Genomic DNA, 24,732 nt, shown 5'->3' on the forward strand with positions numbered 1-24,732 from the left:
ATACAGCGCTGAACAGTAACAGATATACAAAAATGCAACTTCCACCAGTTACACATAAAACACAGGTGTTTGCTGGGATGCCAACTGCATTTCACCCCAACACACCATTGGCGCAAAATTACGAATGTTCCAGAATTTGTTTGTGAAACCTTCCTTGCTTCAGGCTCCTGAATGTCTGGCATTCTTTACTTTAATCTTTATCTGATTCAATCTGCATATGTTCCCCTTTGTGATGCCAAATTTTTTCCTGCTGCACACTTGTTTGTGACCTCTACTTTATGAATCACCATTACCTTACAATCAGCACTGTATTGTTTGAGTGAACCACTTGTGAGCTGTGAACTCATACACCCACATTTCTCAACAGAGGTATGGCTGTGATTTTAATTCGTTATTTATTGTACAATTGACAGCACGGCTGTAGAAGCAAACTAAATGACAACATTACATTGTCCTCTCAGCCCCCATCACTTGAAGCAGCAGAAATCGTACCACTTTAGATCAACACCGTAGCCAGACTTTAAATTCATTTGCTGCAGATCAGTACCAGCTTTTGCTGCTGTTGATGAGGCTCATGTTTCATTTATTGTGATGCATTTCAAGTGTTCTGTGTGAACATATTTTCCTTAGCATTAATTTCTCTGCTGTAGAAATGTATACTATCCTCAGTATTTCTCTGATTTGAAGTCAATTTAAGTCCGACTACAAATGGATTCAAGAAGATGGCAGTTTAAATGCAAAAGGCAACAAAAAATTAAAACAAATATGGTACAGTTGACATTTGGATAAAATCAGCCAATTAAATATGACACAAACAAAATATTAGGCTACACTATAGGTCAACCTGTTACCACAACCTTTATTTGGCATTCAAATTTGTTAGTTTTGCTGATTCATAACCAAATTACCATCTTTCAACCTAGCCCTGGGGTTATGCTACACATCAGCTTGCCTCCACAATCAAATCAACTGTCATCCAACATCAATAGTACCATACTGATTTTAGCAACTCATTAAAAAGCCCAGCCCACAGTCAGCAGCACAACGAAATTTGCTGCCTGCTCACTGCTTCCCTCCCTGCATTCATCCTACTGTTTGCCCAAGCTGGCAAACAGTTGAGCGCCCCCCCCCCCCCCCTCCCCCCCGCAAATCCTTAACAAATGACCTTATTTGTGAAAGCTTCATCTGTAAATTTAAGTTGGCCCATATCTTCATGCATTACTTTACGTACAAATGTTGACCTCAGCAGTGTTGTGACAGGTGTTTGTGCTAGAGGGAATTCAGTCAGTTCACCAAAATGAGAGGGAGACTATTGACCTTCCTAGCTGACATCTCTCTTTACTAAAGCCAAGGCATTTCACAGAGACAGTGAAGGTCTGTTCCAACTACTCACTGAAACCCTTGTCTGAATCTAAGGTCAACAGAGCCTTGCAGCTATCTAATTCTAGCACAGCAGAATCAGGCTAACACTCTGGCTGCCTATGCCTGCACTTATCTCCACCGGAGCTATCTGCTTCTCTACTGTACTGTGTGCTATGAATCTCCCACTGGACCCCTGGTCCTAGCATGGCAGCCAGAGACAGTGGTCATGAGTGTGCGAGATGTGTTTGCATGAAAGTATGTGTGTAAACTGTCTAATTCAGAAGAATGCCTTTTGGCTGAAAGCTTACTTGTTTAGCAGTTTTTTTTTGTTGTGCCTGTCTACGACTCAACATCTCCTCTATATGGTGAGTAGTAATCTATCTTTTTCATAATATTGTCATTACTCAACACTGGATTTTCCACTGTTTGCTTCATTGGCTCTCTTACTTTGTTATCCTTTAGCTATCTTTCAAATGTTGTGTGTGAGGGTCAGGAAACTTTTCCCTTAAGACCACCAAATTCATCCTAAGTTTCCCATTGGTTTCTCTTGATGTATCGTGGCCTCTAACACAAGCTCCTCTCTTTTTACCTCTCACACAACTTTGTTTGCAGTCTCACAATTACTGCTTAAGGACCTCGCTTCATTAATCTGTCACCTAATGACCTTAACTATCCATGGTCTTCACCTCATTAATTTGACCAAATTACTTATCCCTTATCTCATAAGCCTCCTGAGTTGCTCTCCTGGCTTGTGTAGCCCAAGCATGTGACTTTTTCGCAATAGGCCGCTCAAGATGGCTCCAGTGGCTAAATAAGTGTGGCGCTTGTGGCTACTTCTGCCACACACAAAATTCCATCTTTATTCTTCTTAATATTGTTCACATGACTTGTCTTTTAGCTAAGGATGTGACAGCAGCAATAGTTTTATTTGTGAATGTAAGGTGACTTTGTATTTTTTAAATGACAGATTTGAGAAAAACCTTGTATTATAGTTGGGTAAGTATGGTGTTCTGGCTTATAAGCAACATTAACTCAGTAACTATGGTGGCTACTAGATCTGACAACTATAAACAACAGATGTGCATTTGACCACACAGTTGAGGGCAGGCACTGTTAATTAGTGGATGTACAACTGTAGTATGTCAACACTGTTGAGTCGTAAATTAGAATGGAGCAACATCTCTAGATCATGTGTTCAAGATATTCTACACAATATTTTGAAGAAGAGAAAGGAATACGCAAAGTTTGTCCTGCACATGTTGACTTCCAAACAAAAACAATGCCACATGGATATTTGCTGTGACTTGATTGAAATGCAAACTGTGAACAGTTCTTTTCCGGAAAAAATCACCAAGGGTGACAGACTTGTGTTATTAATACAAACTTTCAACAAAATCACAAAGTGTAAAAACTCACATGAAGAGCCATACTTTGATAACATAACAGACATTTGAGCCAACATGACATGCAAGTTAAACAACTTCCCAAAGAGGTCTTTTCTGACAATTTTGCATGGTTGTATAATTGTTCTGCACAATGTGCCAAAGTGGCTGGGGACTATGCAGAACATCTGAAGCTTTAAAACCACAATCATAATGTTTTTTTTAATTTTTATTAATCCGGTCTCAAAACTTATTGGACAGATATCATATGTTACTTCAAACTTCTGCGCCTGAAGATTGTGATATTATTGTTGGTATACACATCACACACAGTAAATATTATTATCTAAAAATCTTTGCTTTGAAATAGCAAGTTGTTTATTAGTTGCACTACTGTTGTTTGTTGCAGCTATTTCACATTTTTGTAAATGCGAGGGCGAGGACAGTCTGAAAAGTTCTTGGCCTGATAGTGCAAACAACAATTTATGCTTTCAAAGAACTTTTGTTTTTCAACATAATATAATATCAATACATTTCCAGCGGCGATACAGTGCCTTTATCCCCTCTTTGCAGCATTCCTCCAGAAGTGCTGCACCACTGACCAGTGAGGAATTTCTTCAGTTTTGAGAATAGATGAAAGTCCAAGGGAGCCAAATCTGGAGAATAGGGTGGATGTTCCAGCACTTCATAATGCAAACACCTCAGTCTCCCCTTTGCCAAGATAATTTTGTGGGGAAGTGCAATGTCCTGACGGAAGATGACTTTTTATAATTTTTTTAGCTGGGCCTGTTTTCACAAATGCTTGCATCCTGTTTAGTTAGAAGTTGAGGGTAGAATTCTCTGGTTGTAGTTCACCATGTTCAGTATAATCAATCAAAATAATTTCTTTCGCATCCCAAAACACTGATACCATGATCTTTCCTGCCAATGGCACTGTCCTTCCCTTTCTTAGAGCTGAAGAACTGGCTTCCATGCACTGCATAGACTGCTGTTTAGATTCGGGTGAGTAGTGTTGAATCCATGTTTCATACACTGTCACGTACTGATGCAAAAAGTCACTTCCGTTTCTCTAAACAGCAACCCAGCACTTTTTGGAAAGTGTCATGTGAACATGGTTGTGATCTGCGGTAAACACAAATGGCATGATCTTGTACAAAGCTAATTTCCGATGTACTCGCACTTTTTGGACATTCTTTGTGAGCATCATCTTGGATGCTTTTATGACCACATTTAAACTTGGCAGTCCATTACTTCACATTGGAAACTGAAGGTGAAGAACTGCCATATGAATTTTAGTTGGTGTTAAATCTTCTTTGACTAAGACTTTAATCATTGCAAAATAATCGATTTTTTTCCATTTTCAACACCACCCACAACTGCTTCAAATGACTGCCTACAGTAAAAATTGTTGCCCGAAATGACTTGCCGTTTTACATGGTGTCTACCACCAATTGTACCAACGAAAGGGGGGTGGGGGGGGGGGGGGGATGGTAGGGTGGGGGTGGGGGGTAAGGAGGGGGGAGATCATACATGTAGTGGTGCAATCTCTAGACCAGACAGAGAACTTTTCAGACAGCCATCAGGAGTTTGACACTGATTATACTGAAATCATGGAGCTTGTTCAATTAAAAAGTTGGTTGGAACTTTGAAGAGATGTCAATAAAAACAAGGTAAAAGTACAGGAGGCCAAAAGCTGTGTGTATGCCATATTATTATTGAAAGACATCTATTGAAAGTTAAAAAGAGAGACAAGAACAACAGGAAAATATAAATTTATTTTACACCAGCCAAAATGCAGTACATCATAAATACATATTGTCTGTTAAAGCAATGTAACACGGAGCTATTTCCGTTTAGCAACAGGTTTCTTTTTCAAAAGAAGATCCTCATCGATAGGCTTTATTATCTTTCCAAGGTACGTCTTATACTTGGGTGCTGTAAGCTTTCTGTGGGATGACTGTGTTACCCATGTTGCACCAATTGGAGCTCGGACACTTGCTTCATAATCTTTGACTGTTGTAAATGGGAATGGCACCTCGCTCACCTATCAAAAAATACATTATGTTCCTACACACCATTACACGACATAAATAACAAAAAAATGCTATATCATCAAACACAAACATTTTCATCAGCAACACAAAACATTAAACAAATGATTTTCACAGAGTTACTGAAGACATTTCATTACCTGATGTTCTTTTATTTTAACATCCTTCTCTTCATTTATTATCACATCTCCTTTATTGGAGTCTTTTCGAGGAGGTGGCTTTGGGAATTTAATTATAAATCGCTTCTTTTTCTTCTTTGGAACACTAGCCAGAATACCTTTACCTCCCCAAGTCCCCCAACCTGGTAAGGAAAGGTCTATGTCTTCTGGCTCTGATTTCTTCACAGCCTCTTCTTTCTCCTTCCTATAAACAGTTAAACATTTAATAATATAAATATAATAGAGGGAAACATTCCACGTGGGAAAAATATATCTAAAAACAAAGATGATGTGACTTACCAAACAAAAGCGCTGGCAGGTCGATACACACACAAACACACACAAACATACACACAAAATTCAAGCTTTCGCAACCCAAGGTTGCTTCGTCAGGAAAGAGGGAAGGAGAGGGAAAGACGAAAGGATGTGGGTTTTATTGGAGAGGGTAAGGAGTCATTCCAATCCCGGGAGCGGAAAGTGTGGTGTCACCGCCAGACACCACACTTGCTAGGTGGTAGCCTTTAAATCGGCCACGGTCCGTTAGTATACGGCGGACCCGCGTGTCGCCACTGTCAGTGATAGCAGACCGAGCGCCACCACACGGCAGGTCTAGAGAGATGTACTAGCACACACCCCAGTTGTACAGCCGACTTTGCTAGCGACGCTACACTGACAAATACGCTCTCATTTGCCGAGACGATAGTTAGCATAGCCTTCAGCTACATTTGCTACGACCTAGCAAGGCGCCGTATTCAATTGATATTGAGATTCTATTAATGTATCATCAAGAGCAATGTTCTACAAATGTGGATTAAAGTTAAGTATTCCAGAAGCTACTTACTTTTCTTTATAGCATTCATTACGTATCCTGTTTCAGACCTCACGCCAGCCTGCGTGAGTTTAAGCGCGTGCCTTTCGGCTTCCTCTCATTGTGTCTAGGCTGTCTTGTCTAGACACAACAGAAAGACTTACCTTAGAGGGAAAAAAGGACCACTATACACTCGCACACACACACATATCCATGCGCACATACACAGACACAAGCAGACATTAGTACAGGCAAAGAGTTTGGGCAGAGATGTCAGTCGAGGCGGAAGTAAAGAGGCAAAGATGTTGTTGAAAGACAGGTGAGGTATGAGCGGCGGCAACTTGAAATTAGCGGAGGTTGAGGCCTGGCGGATAACGAGAAGAGAGGATATACTGAAGGGCAAGTTCCCATCTCCGGAGTTCTGACAGGTTGGTGTTAGTGGGAAGTATCCAGATAACCCGGACGGTGAAACACTGTGCCAAGATGTGCTGGCCTTATACAGAAATATTCCGCACGTCCAGGGCCTCACTGCGATGGAGCACTTCCTTTCACACCGATCAGCTGCCACCCTACCTAAAACCTCTTTCCTCATTACCTTAGCCAGCTTCATCCTGACCCACAACTTCTTCACTTTTGAAGTCCAGACATACCAACAATTAAAGGGAACAGCCATGGGTACCAGGATGGCCCCCTCGTACGCCAACCTATTCATGGGTCGCTTAGAGGAAGCCTTCTTGGTTACCCAGGCCTGCCAACCCAAAGTTTGGTACAGATTTATTGATGACATCATGATCTGGACTCACAGTGAAGAAGAACTCCAGAATTTCCTCTCCAACCTCAACTCCTTTGGTTCCATGAGATTCGCCTGGTCCTACTCCAAATCCCATGCCACCTTCCTTGACGTTGACCTCCATCTGTCCAATGGCCAGCTTCACACATCTTTCCACATCAAACCCACCAACAAGCAACAGTACCTCCATTATGACAGCTGCCACCCATTCCACATCAAACGGTCCCTTCCCTACAGCCTAGGTCTTCGTGGCAAACGAATCTGCTCCAGTCCGGAATCCCTGAACCATTACACCAACAACCTGAAAACAGCTTTCACATCCCGCAACTACCCTCCCGACCTGGTACAGAAGCAAATAACCAGAGCCACTTCCTCATCCCCTCAAACCCAGAACCTCCCACAGAAGAACCCCAAAAGTGCCCCACTTGTGACAGGATACTTTCCGGGACTGGATCAGACTCTGAATGTGGCTGTCCAGCAGGGATACGACTTCCTCAAATCCTGCCCTGAAATGAGATCTATCCTTCATGAAATCCTCCCCACTCCACCAAGAGCGTCTTTCCGCCGTCCACCTAAACTTCGTAACCTCTTAGTTCATCCCTATGAAATCTCCAGACCACCTTCCCTACCCTCTGGCTCCTACCCTTGTAACCGCCCCTGGTGTAAAACCTGTCCCATGCACCCTCCCACCACCACCTACTCCAGTCCTGTAACCCGGAAGGTGTACACGATCAAAGGCAGAGCCACGTGTGAAAGCACCCACGTGATTTACCAACTGACCTGCCTACACTGTGAAGCTTTCTATGTGGGAATGACCAGCAACAAACTGTCCATTCGCATGAATGGACACAGGCAGACAGTGTTTGTTGATAATGAGGATCACCCTGTGGCTAAACATGCCTTGGTGCACGGCCAGCACATCCTGGCACAGTGTTACACCGTCCGGGTTATCTGGATACTTCCCACTAACACCAACCCATCCGAACTCCGGAGATGGGAACTTGCTCTTCAATATATCCTCTCTTCCCGTTATCCACCAGGCCTCAATCTCCGCTAATTTCAAGTTGCCGCCACTCATACCTCACCTGTCATTCAACAACATCTTTGCCCCTTTACTTCCACCTCGACTGACATCTCTGCCCAAACTCTTTGCCTTTACTAATGTCTGCTTGTGTCTGTGTATGGACGGATGGATATGGGTGTGTGTGCGAGTGTATACCTGTCCTTTTTTACCCCTGAGGTAAGTCTTTCCGCTCCCGGGATTGGAATGACTCCTTACCCTCTCCCTTAAAACCCACATCCTTTCGTCTTTCCCTCTCCTTCCCTCTTTCCTGACGAAGCAACCTTGGGTTGTGAAAGCTTGAATTTTGTGTGTATGTTTGTGTTTGTTTGTGTGTCTATTGACCTGCCAGCACTTTTGTTTGGTAAGTCACATCATCTTTGTTTTTAGATATATAAACATTTAATAATCTATGTAAGGCAAATAAAATTAAAATCTAATAAAAACAGAACAAGTACTTATTTATTTATTTATTTTAGTTTAGTTTTATGTCCCATGGATCACTTGTACATTTAATTGTAATGATGTGAAATGAGTAATTTTACACTCTTATTACAGAATCATATGTAAATAAAACTACACACTGGCCATTTGCAAGTTGATTTTTAATACAGATCCAGATTAGTAATTCTTCCTACCCACCAACAGTCACATATATTGCAATTCTTATACAGATCAGTGCTCATCAAGGAGAAAATTTTTCAGTTTGTATTCAGATCTAACATTGCTGTCTTTCGTACATTTTATGTCACTGGACAATTGATCAAAAATGTTGGAGGCAGCTGTGCGCATGCCCGCCCCCTTTTTGGTTAAATGTAGTCCTAATGTGGAATAATTAGTGTCATTTTCCCCCCTGATATTGTAATTATGTACGTCATTGTTTCTTCCGAACTGTAATGCGTTATTTACAACAAACTTTATGAGTGAATATTTATGCTGTGAAGCAGTAGTCAAAATCACTAGCTCCTTAAACAGATGTCTACAAGTTGATCATGAGTCAGCACGACATATTATTCTTACAGTACATTTCTGAGCAATGAAAACGTTCTTACCGCAAGAGAGGTTAACTCAGAACATTATTCCATACATTATTGAATGAAAATATGCAAAATAAGTTAACTTACTGATTTGTCTCTTCCTAAGATTTGCACAATTGGCAAGATTAAGTCACATAGACAGATGGGAGATTTACAAGATCTGTTTTGTAAAAGCGGGAAGGTGTCTGTTTTGTAAAAGAGGGAAGGTGTGTAGACGATACACATTTTAAGAATGAGACAGGTAAGGCATCACTGCCTCATATAATCTCTCATGGGCTCTCATTCTGGCTGACTGAAAGTTCCTTGTCTTTCATTGCCTTTCTCGAGATGTTGGAATCTCTGGTTATGAAGGCTCGTAAGTTGTTTGATTTTGTTACACGACTGCTAATCTGTCATTGCAACTATACAAAATCATATGGTGTCAGATACACAAACCACTGCCGCAACATGCCTAAATAGTAATAAATGTTATCTGAAGAGAAAAGTGGCCCATAAACTTTGGTAGAGGACATAACACCAAATACATTCTCTTTAGGAGAATCACAAATGTGTCCCCACAGACACATGAGAGTAATTTCTGACTTAAAGGCATTCATTTTAATGTTTTATCTTACTAGACACATGAAACTTATGTTTTCCACTAGATACTAACATCTGTGCCCAACATCTCCCCACTGCAACCAGTAGACATCTCTGCAAAAATAAACTGGGGTTCAAAACAGAGGGTATTCAGCATGAGCACACAATATGATTTGACATGGACATGTTTGCACAGAATGCATGAGCCCATTGCAGCTCATAGCTTGTGTGTTTTGTAGATCAATCTGTGTGTCTGGAGAATGTTTCTCGCACATGCTTCACTTTAGTTTGTTGCACCATAAGTGATTTCTTTAGTCTTTTAGAGCTCTTGCCAGAAATTTTGTACGAAATTTCTGCTAGACATTAGCAACCAAGTTTTGAACTACACAACAGTGGGTTTTTATGGAGAGGAGGAAAAATGCAGAGATATAGTCTTTCAACTGTTTTCTGTGTCTCCTGTAGTTGTTGAGAGATTGTATTCTGATGCATTGGAGATACTTACAAATAATTGTACCCACATCTACAGACACACACACACACACAAAATCCACTGTCAAGTGTGTGGTAGATAGTTTATAGTGCTGTTATTAGTTGCTCCAATTCGTGAGTTACCAACTTAATACCCACCACTGTTTGACATTCTACGTGGGCATGAGTCCACATCAATGGCCTCCACCAAACTGTGGCCAAGAGACAGCTGGATCATCCAGTTAATGAATATGCTGCTCAACGTGATCTGCTTGACTTCAATGACTGCTTCAAGGCCTTTGCCTTTGTGGTTCTTCCCATCAGTACAAGCTTTTCTGATCTCTACAGGTGGGAACTATGCTTGCAACATATCCTGTCAACACCTGCACAGTCCTTTCCCTTTGTTTACTTCTCTCCTCTGTCCTTTCCTGCCAACACAGCCTCCCGATGCTGCAGCTAGTAGCACTGTCATGTCTTCACCATTTCCCTGAGCGCACCACAGGCAAAACTAGCATCTTCCTCCACCCCTACCCTGCTATCCCTCCCCCTCCCCACCCTACACTTCACGTGTGCTCCCACTAACCAGTCCAACAAAAATCACTCTCACCTCAGGCGCAATCAGGCACAGTACCTGGAGATGACAGAGGCCGAGTTTGAGTGTGTGTGTATAATTGCTTTGTCTACATCTAACAAAGACCTCATCCAATAATATCTAGCAATCTTTCTTCACTAAAATAATTGCTTGTAATTAGCTTTTTTCTTTTGTGACCCTCTTACAGAGAGTTTTGAAATTCACTAATTTCATGGATCTGTGTTAGGAATATATAGTGTGAGAAAATACACTCCTGGAAATGGAAAAAAGAACACATTGACACCGGTGTGTCAGACCCACCATACTTGCTCCGGACACTGCGAGAGGGCTGTACAAGCAATGATCACACGCACGGCACAGCGGACACACCAGGAACCGCGGTGTTAGCCGTCGAATGGCGCTAGCTGCGCAGCATTTGTGCACCGCCGCCGTCAGTGTCAGCCAGTTTGCCGTGGCATACGGAGCTCCATCGCAGTCTTTAACACTGGTAGCATGCCGCGACAGCGTGGACGTGAACCGTATGTGCAGTTGACGGACTTTGAGCGAGGGCGTATAGTGGGCATGCGGGAGGCCGGCTGGACGTACCGCCGAATTGCTCAACACGTGGGGCGTGAGGTCTCCACAGTACATCGATGTTGTCGTCAGTGGTCGGCGGAAGGTGCACGTGCCCGTCGACCTGGGACCGGACCGCAGCGACGCACGGATGCACGCCAAGACCGTAGGATCCTACGCAGTGCCGTAGGGGACCGCACCGCCACTTCCCAGCAAATTAGGGACACTGTTGCTCCTGGGGTATCGGCGAGGACCATTCGCAACCGTCTCCATGAAGCTGGGCTACGGTCCCGCACACCGTTAGGCCGTCGTCCCGCTCACGCCCCAACATCGTGCAGCCCGCCTCCAGTGGTGTCGCGACAGGCGTGAATGGAGGGACGAATGGAGACGTGTCGTCTTCAGCGATGAGCATCGCTTCTGCCTTGGTGCCAATGATGGTCGTATGCGTGTTTGGCGCCGTGCAGGTGAGCGCCACAATCAGGACTGCATACGACCGAGGCACACAGGGCCAACACCCGGCATCATGGTGTGGGGAGCGATCTCCTACACTGGCCGTACACCACTGGTGATCGTCGAGGGGACACTGAATAGTGCACGGTACATCCAAACCGTCATCGAACCCATCGTTCTACCATTCCTAGACCGGCAAGGGAACTTGCTGTTCCAACAGGACAATGCACGTCCGCATGTATCCCGTGCCACCCAACGTGCTCTAGAAGGTGTAAGTCAACTACCCTGGCCAGCAAGATCTCCGGATCTGTCCCCCATTGAGCATGTTTGGGACTGGATGAAGCGTCGTCTCACGCGGTCTGCACGTCCAGCACGAACGCTGGTCCAACTGAGGCGCCAGGTGGAAATGGCATGGCAAGCCGTTCCACAGGACTACATCCAGCATCTCTACTATCGTCTCCATGGGAGGATAGCAGCCTGCATTGCTGCGAAAGGTGGATATACACTGTACTAGTGCCGACATTGTGCATGGTCTGTTGCCTGTGTCTATGTGCCTGTGGTTCTGTCAGTGTGATCATGTGATGTGTCTGACCCCAGGAATGTGTCAATAAAGTTTCCCCTTCCTGGGACAATGAATTCACGGTGTTCTTATTTCAATTTCCAGGAGTGTATAAAGCGGAATTAAACAGTTCAAACAGAAGTTGTACAAAAAATGTCTAGTTATGAAAATAAACAAACAACTAATGCAACATCTCACTTAAACCTAACTTCTGCATCTGTGTTTACTAAGTACTAATGCTCAATTAGCATCTCTGGGTTACCCACGTGTCAGATGATTAAGTGCTAAAGTACTACACTCAGCAACAGTTTCCTCATAACACTCTACATCCATCATAATCTACAAAAATATAACAAAAAGCTACAGTGCACACAGGTACTCACCTGAATTGTTCCACAACGTCATCATCTGCAAAAGCTTCCGTAATTGTTAGTTGTCTTGCACTCTCGTCACCCTCATCATCGAGAGCTTCTTCCATATCTGCCACATCTGGTAATTCTGAGTCTAAAGGCTTGGCTTTAACAGCAATAAACTTCTTGGGATCGATATCAGTTTTTGCTCGGTTCACCTGCTGCACTCCTGAGATGGTGTCGGTCATCTTCTGCAGCTCACTGATCTCCTGCGACGAGCTTTGCTGAGTTGCTCCTTCTGACAATGCCTCATCTAGCTCTGGGTGTTTCACCTGCTTCTTCATTTCCAATGATACTGGCATTTCACCATCACTATTGTCATCATTGGCAGTCGGTCCTTCCACGTTACTTAAGAATTCTTTTTGATATTTTGCTATCCTCTTGTTAACAGAGGCTCTCATTTTTTCTTCCATCTTTTGAAATAGTTCTTCAACACTTTCACCACTGCCAGCTCCATTAACAGAGATCACAGGACTGTCTTTGTTTTTGCTCTCTTCTGTCTCTCTCACCTCTACTTTAGTCTCTCCTACATCATCACTCGCACACAATGGAGTTACTTGCCAACTACCACTTGAACTAATAAATTCTATTGTATTGTTGGCAATTTTATCGTCACCATCAAAATCAAATTTTCTTTTCTTCTTTGTTTTAGATGGTGACTGTTTCTTCCTTTTGACTTTTTCATTACTTACAATAACTTCCTTTGAATTGTCTGAATCCTGGTGATTTCTGTTTTCTTCTTCCAAAACAGGAGTATGCTTAACATTAATTTCCTTGTTAATGTTATCTGATGTTGTCCCTTCACTCATTCCTTGATTTTCATTCTGAACTAATTCTTTATTTTCATTAGAACTATTCACTTTGTTACTTGACTTTGATTCCTCTGGGCTGGATTCACCCTTGTTCTCCTGTTGTTCTCTCACACTCTTTTGTTCCCAGAACCTTTTGTAGCCTCTCAGGAAATTTTCGACTTCTGATTCTGTTTTCCCAGTGACCCAGGGATTATCTGAGTTACTCATGCTGTTGACATTTATATCTTCTTCAACTGCTTCATCACTACTGCTCTCTTCAATTTGTATCTTCTTAGTGAGGTCACGGCTGATAGCTAGCTGTTCCGCCAGCTCCTGTCGTGTCTACAACAAAAGAATGAATTATACCCAGTACTGCAAACAAGAATTTTAGAAGAGGATTCCTATATCTCTAAGCTGACATTAAAAATGAATTCAGAACTTCACTTACTACAATAATTGCAATTTTGGCTCTCGTTCTTAAGCAATTGTCTTATAACTCAAGAAAGAGATATGACAAACAAAACAACAATGAAATAAAAAATAAAAAGAACTTTGACATAACAAGTAAATAAAAACTGATGAATTTTATTCTAGTGTGTCTGCTGCTTCCTGGCAACCATATTTTCTCCCCCTCTTCATTAGAATGTATTGGTTTCCAACCATCTTTCTGATTTTATAGCCACAAAATAAATTAATTTCTGCAGGCAGATTTTCTTTAATTGCTTCAAGTTGGATTGAATCAAGTTTCTTGTTTCCTTGCCTGATTAGAATTCAATTTAACATTATTATAAATGCTTTATAGTTCACATAATAAAGTAAAAACTACAGTTGACACTGAATTAATGTACCAGCTTTTAAGGAAATCCCACTTTTAATGAATACTTTCGTCAGTACCGGCGAAACTCCCATAACACCAATGTTACTTCTCCTCATTTTCAACGAACTACAGTTTAAGAAAAAGTCTGCTTTTAAGCAATAGACATGAAATATTCTGGAGACTGAAATCCAGTTACATGATTACTAAAATGTTCCTGTGAGCTTCTGATTTCTTTGTATTTCACACAAGTCATAACTTTTGTCCTGTTGCACAATAAATGGTAATCGACTCAATCAGTTAATGTGTACCTAGAGCATAGCCAATAACTCGATTTCCCTTGTAGCGACACTGACAGATGGACTGAAAGAATCAGAAATAGACTTCTGTGCAACTTAGGTCATGTGACCTGACGTCACAGTCACTGAGCCTATGAAAGTACAAACTGCGAAAAGTGTAGTCTTTTGGTTACTGAAACATCGAAGTTATCAACTTTATTTCTGTGGAGTTATGCCCTGCAAACATAGAAAGCTCAGAGTTCACCTAAAGCTGATGATGGCAGTCTTAATGTGAATCTTTCCAACATGGCGAAGAAATACAATGCAGTGCCATCTACATGTACAGCAATTCTAAAATAAGGAAGTGTTATTAAATGCCGAAGCTAACAACTCCTATGGATCCAAAAAAGAACATTCATATGCCTACATTCAGTGAGATGAAAAATATTCTTCTAAGGTAGTTTCACAGTTTCATGGACAGAGAAGTGGAAGAATTTCTGTATAAGCATATAAGCAGGAGATTGCCCATGATACCACTCAAAGCTGGCACTGAAAATTCCAGAGCAACGATTGGCTGGTTGAATAATTTTAAGAAAACATTATAATATATTGTTCCAAAATGTAAGTGAAGAAAGTGAGGTGCGGATCACAGAAAGTGTGCCTATTGCAAGAACATTACATTGCCATGACTGACACACAGTTATGATCCCAGGTACATTTTGAATGCTGATGAAACTGACATTGTTTATAATTTACTTCCTGCAGAATCATATTCTGTTAAGGGAGAAAAATGCGACAGAGGTAAAAAAAAAAAAAAAAAATGTAAAGGAAGGATGGCGACACTACTGCATATAAATAGTGATGGAAGTGAAAAGTTTACACCACTATTAATTCTTAGGCATTTCCAAAACATAAAAACATACAAAATTATAACATCCAAAATCAGGTATACATTACATATAACAACAATTTGCAGGCTTTGGACAGTAGTAATTTCATGCATATTTTCTAAACCTTATCCAGAGAGTCTCCAACCAAACAAAGCATTTTCTGCCAGAGCAACACACACTATAACATGAAAACAAAACATTGTTTTCTCTTGCCTTAGAGATATAAGAAATGAGATACAATGTTGAAGAAATTTTTCATTATGGTCAGAAGGGTCTAACAGGAAAGTATCATATATAATATTTTGCGTCTTAAGCTATACAATCTCATATATGAGCATACCACTGAAAAGATGAATGACATAAGTATTAGTGTCAGTGTTGCTGGCAAAAAGCTGAAATCATTAAAATTGAACAAAACTCTAGGGCTTGATGCAAACCCTGTCAGATTCTGGTCAAACGCCACCCCACAATTGTGTGTTAGTGATCTAGGCCACGGAGGCGGGTACATGACAGAGGTGAAGCTAGTTAAAATTGGTATTACTGTTCAGATCTTTCAAAAATTAAATACCTGATCATTGTATTTGGCACGTACTGCGCGGCTGCGTGCCCATTTCCCTGTGTTTCTATGCCTCAGTGTCATCCTTTCTTCAGCCCTTGCTCTCTCAATCTGCTCCAATTGTTTCAGAGCAGCCTCAGGATCTGTCTTTTGCAGGTTTTCAAAATCTTTCAGCTGTTGCTTGATTTTCTGACGACGCAGCGTACGATGATAACTGGTACGAGAAAAAGTAATTTTGTAATAATACCTTTGAAAAGTCCTTAACAGCACATCTTCAACTGAGTTTCGAATGAACAATCAACTGACAGTACAAATTCATAAAAAAATTCAGTCTTTTAAAAATAAATTTACACATTTTACAGATTTAGTTGTTCATATGTTTACCATGTCTGTGTGTTGAGACAAAGGCTAACTGAAATGACTGGTGCACGATTATCAAACGACAAGGTCATTAGAGAGAGTATACAAACTCAGACTGTGCAATTACAGGAAAGGAAATTGACTGAATCCTTTTCAGACCGAACCAACCATTTTGGCAGAGAGAGAAAGAGAGAGAGAGAGAGAGAGAGAGAGAGAGAGGGGGGGGGGGGGGGAATTGCTAGTCAGTACTTACAATAAGGAGGATAAATTCCCATACTGCTTATAGACTTATTACAAGAAGAACAGAACTTTTCTAGCTTTTGGATCTATTAGTTCCTTTGTCAGGGACGAGGACGGATAGTTTGGGAAGGAGTCACAGGCCACTCAGACCCCTGTTTGAGACTGATTCAACTGCTGTGAGGATGAGGGGGTGACAATTATGAATAAGGAAGTGTCAGACACAGTAGGAGATAAAGAACTGTAAGTACTCAGCATCAGTCCAGATATGGTGGAAGTACTGAGGGAGAAATGAGAAGTGGAACAATTAGTGCTATTAAAGGCTAAGAAAGCAGAAAGGATACTAGAGAGAGAGAGAGAGAGAGAGAGAGAGAGAGAGAGAGAGAGAAATGGCAAAAAAACATAAAGAAAGAGGTAAAAAGTACCATGTAGAGTAACAATGAAATATTACAAACAAAAGAAAAATAAATACATCCATTAATAAATCTCCTCCCCCCCTTTACTCACTCATATTATTTTTTATATATATTTATCTTTTCCTTCAAAGGCATTTGCTTTTGCTCCCTTGTCACCTTCTCTCCTTTCGTCTTAGTTCTCAATTAGAAACCTCTCATTCTTTATAAATCGAACTACCTTGTATCAAGCAGCCTCAAACTTCTGATTACTTTACAAACGAGTTAATGTTAAGCATGTGATGCTAAGCATATAAACAAGAAAATTTTTTGAAAAGGTTTGAGATTATGTTAAGGTTATGGGATGTCACCGAGTGCTCTCATTATCAAACACTGGAAGACTATAGCCTGGGTAATTTCAGCTCCATTTTAAGCAAAAGCAAATTTTTTACACATCTCAATCTTTACGTTGTTATAGCTCATGAACTGTGAGCCGTACAATGACATAATTTTGCAGGTGTGTTCAGTGGTTTATGAGGACATGTTACAAATAGAGTCAGAAGTAAAGAAGTAATAAATTAAAAAGTCATGCCCAATGCAGAAGTTTTACTGCATGACCTGTGGAAACGTAGTACGTGAAAAATTTTTTTTTCTTTTTATCATTTTGTGAGGTCTAGCCGAGAAAAAGTTTCACAAAGGTTTGAAATTGTGTACAAAGTTTGGTGTAAGACACTAAGTACTCTAATTCCCAAATACTGGATGACTATAGTCTGGGTATTTCCATATGGCAAGTTACACTGCCTCAAGACATATACACTGGTTCTGGCTGTAATACTTCTCTTACTATGTTAAAATCTTTAGTATAACACTTTATCTCTTCATTAGTAAATTATGACAACATTTTAAATTTGGTCACCAATTATTTGAAATATTGAGAACCAAATTTATGTTGCCCCCAGGAAGTGGTAAGATAGGCAACCTGCTATGGTAACTGTGCGCCATGGACCAAGAACCAGTCTAGTTCTTGCAATTGCTAAGGAACAGCTGATGCTTGCTAAGGAACAACTGCCAGTTGCTACAAAACAACCAACAATTAATATGGAACAGCCAACTACTGCTTCAGAACACTTAACCAATAATACTGGAAGGAAATGTACAGGTCGAAATATGTTAACTACAGCAAAGTCTGTGGATGAACTATTTGTATGTATTCGACAGTTAATGCACTACAATGTTTGACAGAGATTGCTGTGGAACCAATTAGTGCAACATTTCGTGTAGTAGTATGGCAACATGACTACAAGACATAATCTGAGTGCTTACGATTGTGGACGAGCAGTTGGATGGCTCGGAAGTGTCATTACTGTGGCCACAGTAATGTGTGTGTCCGAAAGCACCATATTGCAATTAAAATGGTTACCGAAGGTGAAAATGCTGTAAAAAAGCATGCTGGTGATCGTAGACAGTCCACCACACTGCAAGAGGATTGATATGTACACCTAGTGCCGAAAAGAACAGACATTTCTCTCCTAGGCAGATCGCTGCAGACCTTACTATCACTACCAGCACCATTTCATGACGATTAAAACTGAATCGGTTTGTATGCTCACAAGCATGTTAAATGCATCCCACTTCAACAACACCATTGTTGAAAAAAGTTTGTTGGGATGGGGAGCAGTTTGGCTGGGGAAAACAGTGATCCAGAGTGATGTTCTCCGACAAATCCCATTCAAATCCCACTTCACCGTGGAAAGCGATTCTAGCCACCTGTTACTGTGGAGACAGACAGACAGACAGACAGACAGAGAGAGAGAGAGAGAGAGAGAGAGAGAGAATGTGCATGCCTATGCGTTATGGTGTGGGCAAGCATTAAGCACAATGGCCGAACACTGTTGGTTATCTTCGTGCAATGTCCATTACAGCACAGTGATAGTGCAGGGAGATTACTGGTATTCTGAATCCTGTTTAGGGGTGCAGTAGACCCCGAGTTTTTGTTTGTGGTTGACAATACCTGCTCATACAGGACTGCTGAGGTATCAGACACACTGGAAAGTGAAGATAGGGAACATATGGAATGCCCTGCATACTTCCCAGACCTAAATGCTATAGAGCTTGCCTGAGATGCTGCTGGCAGACATGCTTCTCAATGAACACTCCCTCCCCTCCCACTTCCCCACATCCTAGTCCATCCTACTCGCACTCCTAAACCTTTGCCACAGGAATCACATTCCTGTGGAAGACCCAGGTACAAGAACTACCCCATCCACCCACCAAGAAATTCCTATTCCAGTCCTGTCACAAGCTTATCCAACCTGATCACACACCAGGCCACCTGCGAAAGCAGCCATGTTATATACCAGATCTACATCTACATCTACATGGTTACTCTGCAATTCACACTTAAGTACCTGGCAGAGGGTTCATCGAACCATTTTCATACTACATCTCTACCATTCCACTCTTGAATGGCGCGTGGGAAAAAAGGAACACCTAAAACTTTCCGTTCGAGCTCTGATTTCTCTTATTTTATTATGATGCCATTTGGAAGAGAAAGTTAGTGATTGATATTTCATAAATAGATCTCAACGCAAAGAAAACCACCTTTGTTTCAGTGACTGCGACCCCAACTCACGTATCGCACCAGTGACACTCTCACCTCCATGGTGCGATAACACGAAACGAGCTGCCCTTCTTTACACTTTTTCGGTGTCCTCCGTCAATCCTACCTGGTAAGGATCCCACACCGCGCAGCAACATTCCAGCAGATGACAGACAAGTGTAATGTAATTTGTGTCTTTCGTGGGTTTGTTGCATCTTCTAAGTGTTCTGCCAACAAAGCGCAGTCTCTGTTTCGCCTTCCCCACAATACTATCCATGTGGTCTTTCCAATTTAAACCCACATGTATGGAACAGACACTGACATTACTGTAACACATGACCTATTGGTGTAACACTTATTTCATTGTTAAGATGCCGCATTGTTGTCATTCTAACCAACACAGGTTCCTTGTCTGAAACTCGGGCGTGGACTGACTGTCTCTCGACCAAAAATCGGGCCCTTATATATCATCACAATAATAGGTACTGAAACTACACAGTGTTCAAAGTTAAATTTACAGAAATTAAAATTAAAACTTAACTCATTAAATTAACTGAATACATCGAAAAATTGGCGCTTTTTAACAGTTTATTTTACTACAAGGGTTAAGCTGAATTATTTGTTTAAATGATGAAATTAACATATGTAGTTACACAAACAATACTTCTGATGAGACTGGAAATTACTTTGGAATTAATTAAGGGCTGGCTTTGCTAAGATGTTTTCGAATAGAGAAAATTAAACACTTTAAAAATACTATTAGTTCATCTTCCAAATGTCTATAATTAGTACAGAATTTATATTTGTTTATATGTCAATAGAATTTAAGTTATGAAACAATTACTGATTTCGCCCTATAATGAAAGATACTACCTAGTAATAGTCAAAATGATTTAGAAAATCAATTACATCCGTAAAACAAAGCACAAAATTAGATTTGGTGTTATATTCTTTAAAACTGAGGGGGCAACCTTTCTCTTTTATGGAAATGCAGATAATATTCACGTATGTTAATGGTAATTAGCTAAAATTGAAAAAATGACTTTTAAGGAGGCAGATGGCAAAAGAAGACGGAAAGTAAAAATATCATAGCTTGCTTTGTCACAGACAGACAGAGCCAGGAGGACATCAAAAGCAGACTAGTACTGGCAGAAAGGACACTCCTGGCCAAGAGAATTCTACTAACATCAAACACAGGACTTAATTAGAGGAAGAAATTTCTGAGAATGTACGTCTGGTGCACAGCGTTGCATGGTAGTGAAAAATAGACTGTGGGAAAACTGGAACAGAAGAGAATCGAAGTATCTGAGATGTGGGGCTACAGACGAATGTTGAAAATTAGGTGGACTGATAAGGTAAGGAATGAGGAGGTTCTGCAAGGAATCAGAGAGGAAAGGAATAATAATGAATGGAAAGTTCTGGTTGAGAATAACAAATTATTGAGGAATAAAGAAGACTACTCACTGAAAAGCAGAAGTGCTGCATTGTCGGTAGATACACAAACAAAAGGTACAGAGCTTTGCTTTGCCAGCTTTCAGAATGAAATTCCTTTCTCAAGTACACACAAAAGTGGTGGTTGTGGGGAGGATCCAGATGGAACGGGTTGTGAAGCAGCCATTGTAATTTCGCATGTTTGTGCTCTGTTGCATGTTGTGCCTTTGGGTGGTCACCCTTCTTTTTGGCAACAGTTTGATGGTGCCCATTCATTCTGGTTGATAGCTGGTTGGTTGTCATACCAATATAAAATGCTGTGCAGTGGTTGCAGCAGAGCTGGTATGCAACATGCCTGCTTTCACAGGTGAGCTGGCCTCTGATGGGGTAGGATAAGCCAGTGATGGCACTGGAGTATGACATGCTGGGTGGTGGATACAGCAGGTCTTGCATCTGTGTCTTCCACAAGGCTATGATCCCTGTGGCAGGGGTCTGGGGGTGGGAGTGGCATAAGGATGGACTAGGATGTTGGGTGAGCAGCAGAACACCACTTTGGGAGGGGATGGATGTATCTTGAGTAGGATGTCCCTAATTTCAGGGCACAATGATAGATAATCAAAGCCTTGACACAGGACGTGGTTCAGTCGTTCCAGTCCTGAGTGGCACTGGGTGGCAAGGGGGACACTTCATGGTCATTGGTTCTTGTGAGACCTTTAGCATACTGAGCAAGGGAGTTCTCACCACTGTCAATGCATCTACCATAGGTGGCCAAGCCGTATGGAAGGGATATTTTGATGTGGAAGGGGTGACAGCTGTCAAAGTGCAGGTTTGGTGGGTTTGATGAGGACTGGGGTGTGGATTGAACCATCTGACAGGAGGAGATGAACATCTAGGAAGGTGGCATGATGGGTGAAGGGGGACCAGGTGACGTGGATGGGAGAGAAGGTGTTGAGATTGTGAAGGAATGAGGATAACGTGTGCTGGCCTTGGGTTGAGATTATAAAGATGCCATCAATAAACCTGAACCAGACCAGGGGTTTTGGAATCTAGGAATGTTTGCTCTGGGTGGCCCATGAAGAGGTTGGCATAGGAGGGTGCCATGGGAGTTCCTATGGCTGTGCCACGAATTTGTTTGCATATCTCCCTTCCAAAGGTGAAGTAGTTATGGATTAGGATGTAGTTGGTTAGGTGTATGAGGAATGAAGTGGTGAGTGGTTTTTCAAACTAAGCTGCAACCACTGTGCTGCTTTCTACATGGGCATGACAACCAACCATCTGTCTGCATGAATGGCCACTGACAAACTGGCCAAGAGACAGCTGGTCCATCCTGTTGTGTAACATGCTGCCCAACATAATGTGCTTCACTTTAATAACTGCTTCACAGTTTGTGCCATCTGGAGACTCCATACCAACATTAACTTTAATAAGCTGCTCAGGTGGAAACTCTCCCTGCAATATATTCTAAGTACCCAAAGCCTGCCTGTCCTCAACCTTCAATAGTCCCTCTCCTTCATTCATTTGTCCCCTTTCTCTGCTATCACTCCAGCACTATACTGTATCTGATTCCACCAATGGACCCACTAAATTCTTTCCCCTCCTCTACTTCTCTTTTCTTCCACTCCCCCCAACCCCCCCCCCCCCCCCCCCGCCCCCTGCACCTAGCAGCATTACTCTGCCCTAACCACATCTCTGCATGGTTCCACAAGCATCACTTCACTTTCCCCCGCCCCTACCCTGCTATCCCTCTTCATCCCAGCCTCCTCCTTAGCTCCATCATCCATGGACTGCTTTTCCCATTTTGTGCAGTTGGCTGTACTGTGGCCTGGGACAGTGGTCGTGTGTGTGTGTTTTCTGGTTTAGAAAAAAGCATTTTGGGAAAAGCTCAAATGTTTTTTCATTCTGCCTGTGTGTCCTCTATACAGTGAAAAGCAATTTATCCTTTTCATAATACTGCCATGAATATCTCTGGACTGAAACTGGTAGATTGCTTGCCAATGCACTATGTCTCGTCATCACCACCACCTCCTCCTCCTCCTCCTCCTCTCTCTCTCTCTCTCTCTCTCTCTCTCTCTCTCTCTCTCTCTCTCTCTCTCTGCTGCCTCCCCAGTCATACGTTGCCTTCACTCGCCCTCACAATAGTTAGCCCCTCTTAACCTTGGGCCTAAGTGATCTGTCCCTCCATCCCAAGCCTATTCTTCTTCCCTCTCTGAAGAAGGAATGAACAGTTTCAAATAGAGAAAAGTTTTTCAGCTTTTAATTTTATTCACTGTGCTGTAATTTATGCCCCTTTAAATCCTGTCCACGTATTATGTCTCTTAGTAATTTTACAAATAGCAGTCACATTAATGGGACCATTGCATATGTTTGATGTCAAAATATGGTAATCCTTCACAAATGGCAAGTGCAGCACTAGCAGCGGAGTGCATATAACACATGTTGTGGGATGCAGAAATAACTTCAGTCGTTGTCCTAATGTGGAAGCGGAGTGATTTATCTTATGTCCAAAAAGGAATGACCATTGCTTTTGCATCAAGGGTGGAAGCAAAATGCTGCTATCTAAAAATGGCACCGAGGCAACTGTGGTGCCGCACAGACCACAGATGACAAGGGTAAATAGTGACTGCGGAGATGCATGTTTGTAAGGCGCTCAACTGTGCAGTCATCAGCGCCCGTACAAAGTCCCAATTTTTTCACAGTCCAATTTTGTACACAGTCCAATCTATTCACTGTCATGAATGATGATGATGCTAGCCACTAGACCACGAGCTGCGAACAGTCTCCACAGAAGGCACCTGGTTCATGCAACCGTGCAGACTGCTGTTGATTGGTAACAAATGCTGAAATTTGCATGCTGGTACCTCAACTCGAGATGCACTGAGTTGTGACAGGTGGCCTTTTCAGACAAATCCCATTTTGTGCTCCATGAACCAGATGGCAGTTGGCGTATATGGTGTGAGAAATCTGAAAGCAAACACCTTGGAACAACTGTTGGAAGTGGCCAGGAGGGAGCATTATTGCTTGGGGAATGTTTTCCTGGCATTCCCTGTGTGATCTTGTCATTCTGGAAGGCACAATGGATCAATGCAAGTATATTTCTATCCTTGGTGACCATGTGCACCACTACATGCAGTTTGACTTCCTCGGCACAATGGCATCTACCAACAGGACAATGCAAAGTGTCACACAGCTCACAGTGTACATGCATGGTTAGAAGAACACCAGGATGAATTTACTGTACTCCTCTGCCCACCAAACTGCTCAGATTTAAACACAATTGAGACTCTGTGCAGGGTGTGCGCACCATTGATCCTCACCACAGAAATGTAGCGCAGCTGACCACAGAACTGCAGTCGCCATGGATCCAAATCCCTGTCAGTACCTTTCAGAACCTCACTGACTCTCTTCCTGCATTTCTCGCAGCAGTCCGTGATGCAAGAGGTGGCCATTCAGGCTTTTGACAGCTGGTCACATTAATGTGACTGGACAGAGTAAAATATTCATTTAAAGGAAACAAACCATGTGAGGGTAAAAAAAACTGGAAAAAGATCACCCTGTGTTAGGTTTTTACTTTTTGAATAGATACCAGCAACTGTGCATTTGTGACTATTCCTATCAAAAGTAGAATTTTATACATATGTTTACACCATTTATAAAAACAAACTGGAAAAATTGAAACTGTTACAGATTTTATCCCTTTAACTGTAGTTCAGCAATTGCATAAATGTGACTTTTCATATTTCTGTCATTATCTCTTAAATACACCCCTTTGTCTGAAGATTTTTAACAACATTAAAATGGTATCTAAGTTACAGAAGAATGGCAAATCAAATTACCTCTTACTTTTTATCTTCTTCTGCCTGGCAGCCTTGGCTTCTCTGTAAGACTGCTGGGCCCTCAGCTTTGCCATCTCTTTGCGCCTCTCCATTATCTCCTCCAGGCTAAGGGGAAACTCCTCCCCTTCCTCCTCTTCATCCTCCTTTTCAACCTGAGGAAATTATAAAGCTTTTGTGAGAGACAAGATTTTCCTGTGACAAAAATAAATGAACATTTCATTTTCTGAGAGATTTTTATCATTAGGTTAACATTGTCACTGTGACTGGAAAACTATGGAACTACTTGATTATTA

General features: G+C 41.8%; 1 protein-coding gene across 1 annotated transcript in view; it reads right to left on the minus strand.

Moving 5' to 3' along the window:
- Positions 1 to 4,465: 4,465 nt before the first annotated feature.
- Positions 4,466 to 24,732, minus strand: part of LOC124594834 (U3 small nucleolar RNA-associated protein 14 homolog B) — a 67,937-nt gene continuing 47,670 nt past the window's right edge. Inside the window, exons 5-9 of the mRNA XM_047133282.1 lie at positions 24,440 to 24,591; positions 15,600 to 15,801; positions 12,232 to 13,391; positions 4,936 to 5,158; positions 4,466 to 4,788 (exon numbers count right to left, since the gene is read on the minus strand). Coding sequence (XP_046989238.1) covers positions 4,588 to 4,788; positions 4,936 to 5,158; positions 12,232 to 13,391; positions 15,600 to 15,801; positions 24,440 to 24,591 — 1,938 coding nt within the window. The 3' untranslated portion in view covers positions 4,466 to 4,587. The remainder of the gene's footprint in view (positions 4,789 to 4,935; positions 5,159 to 12,231; positions 13,392 to 15,599; positions 15,802 to 24,439; positions 24,592 to 24,732) is intronic.

Source organism: Schistocerca americana, chromosome 2, assembly GCF_021461395.2.
Source record: "Schistocerca americana isolate TAMUIC-IGC-003095 chromosome 2, iqSchAmer2.1, whole genome shotgun sequence".
NCBI classification, from domain to species: Eukaryota; Metazoa; Arthropoda; class Insecta; order Orthoptera; family Acrididae; genus Schistocerca; species Schistocerca americana.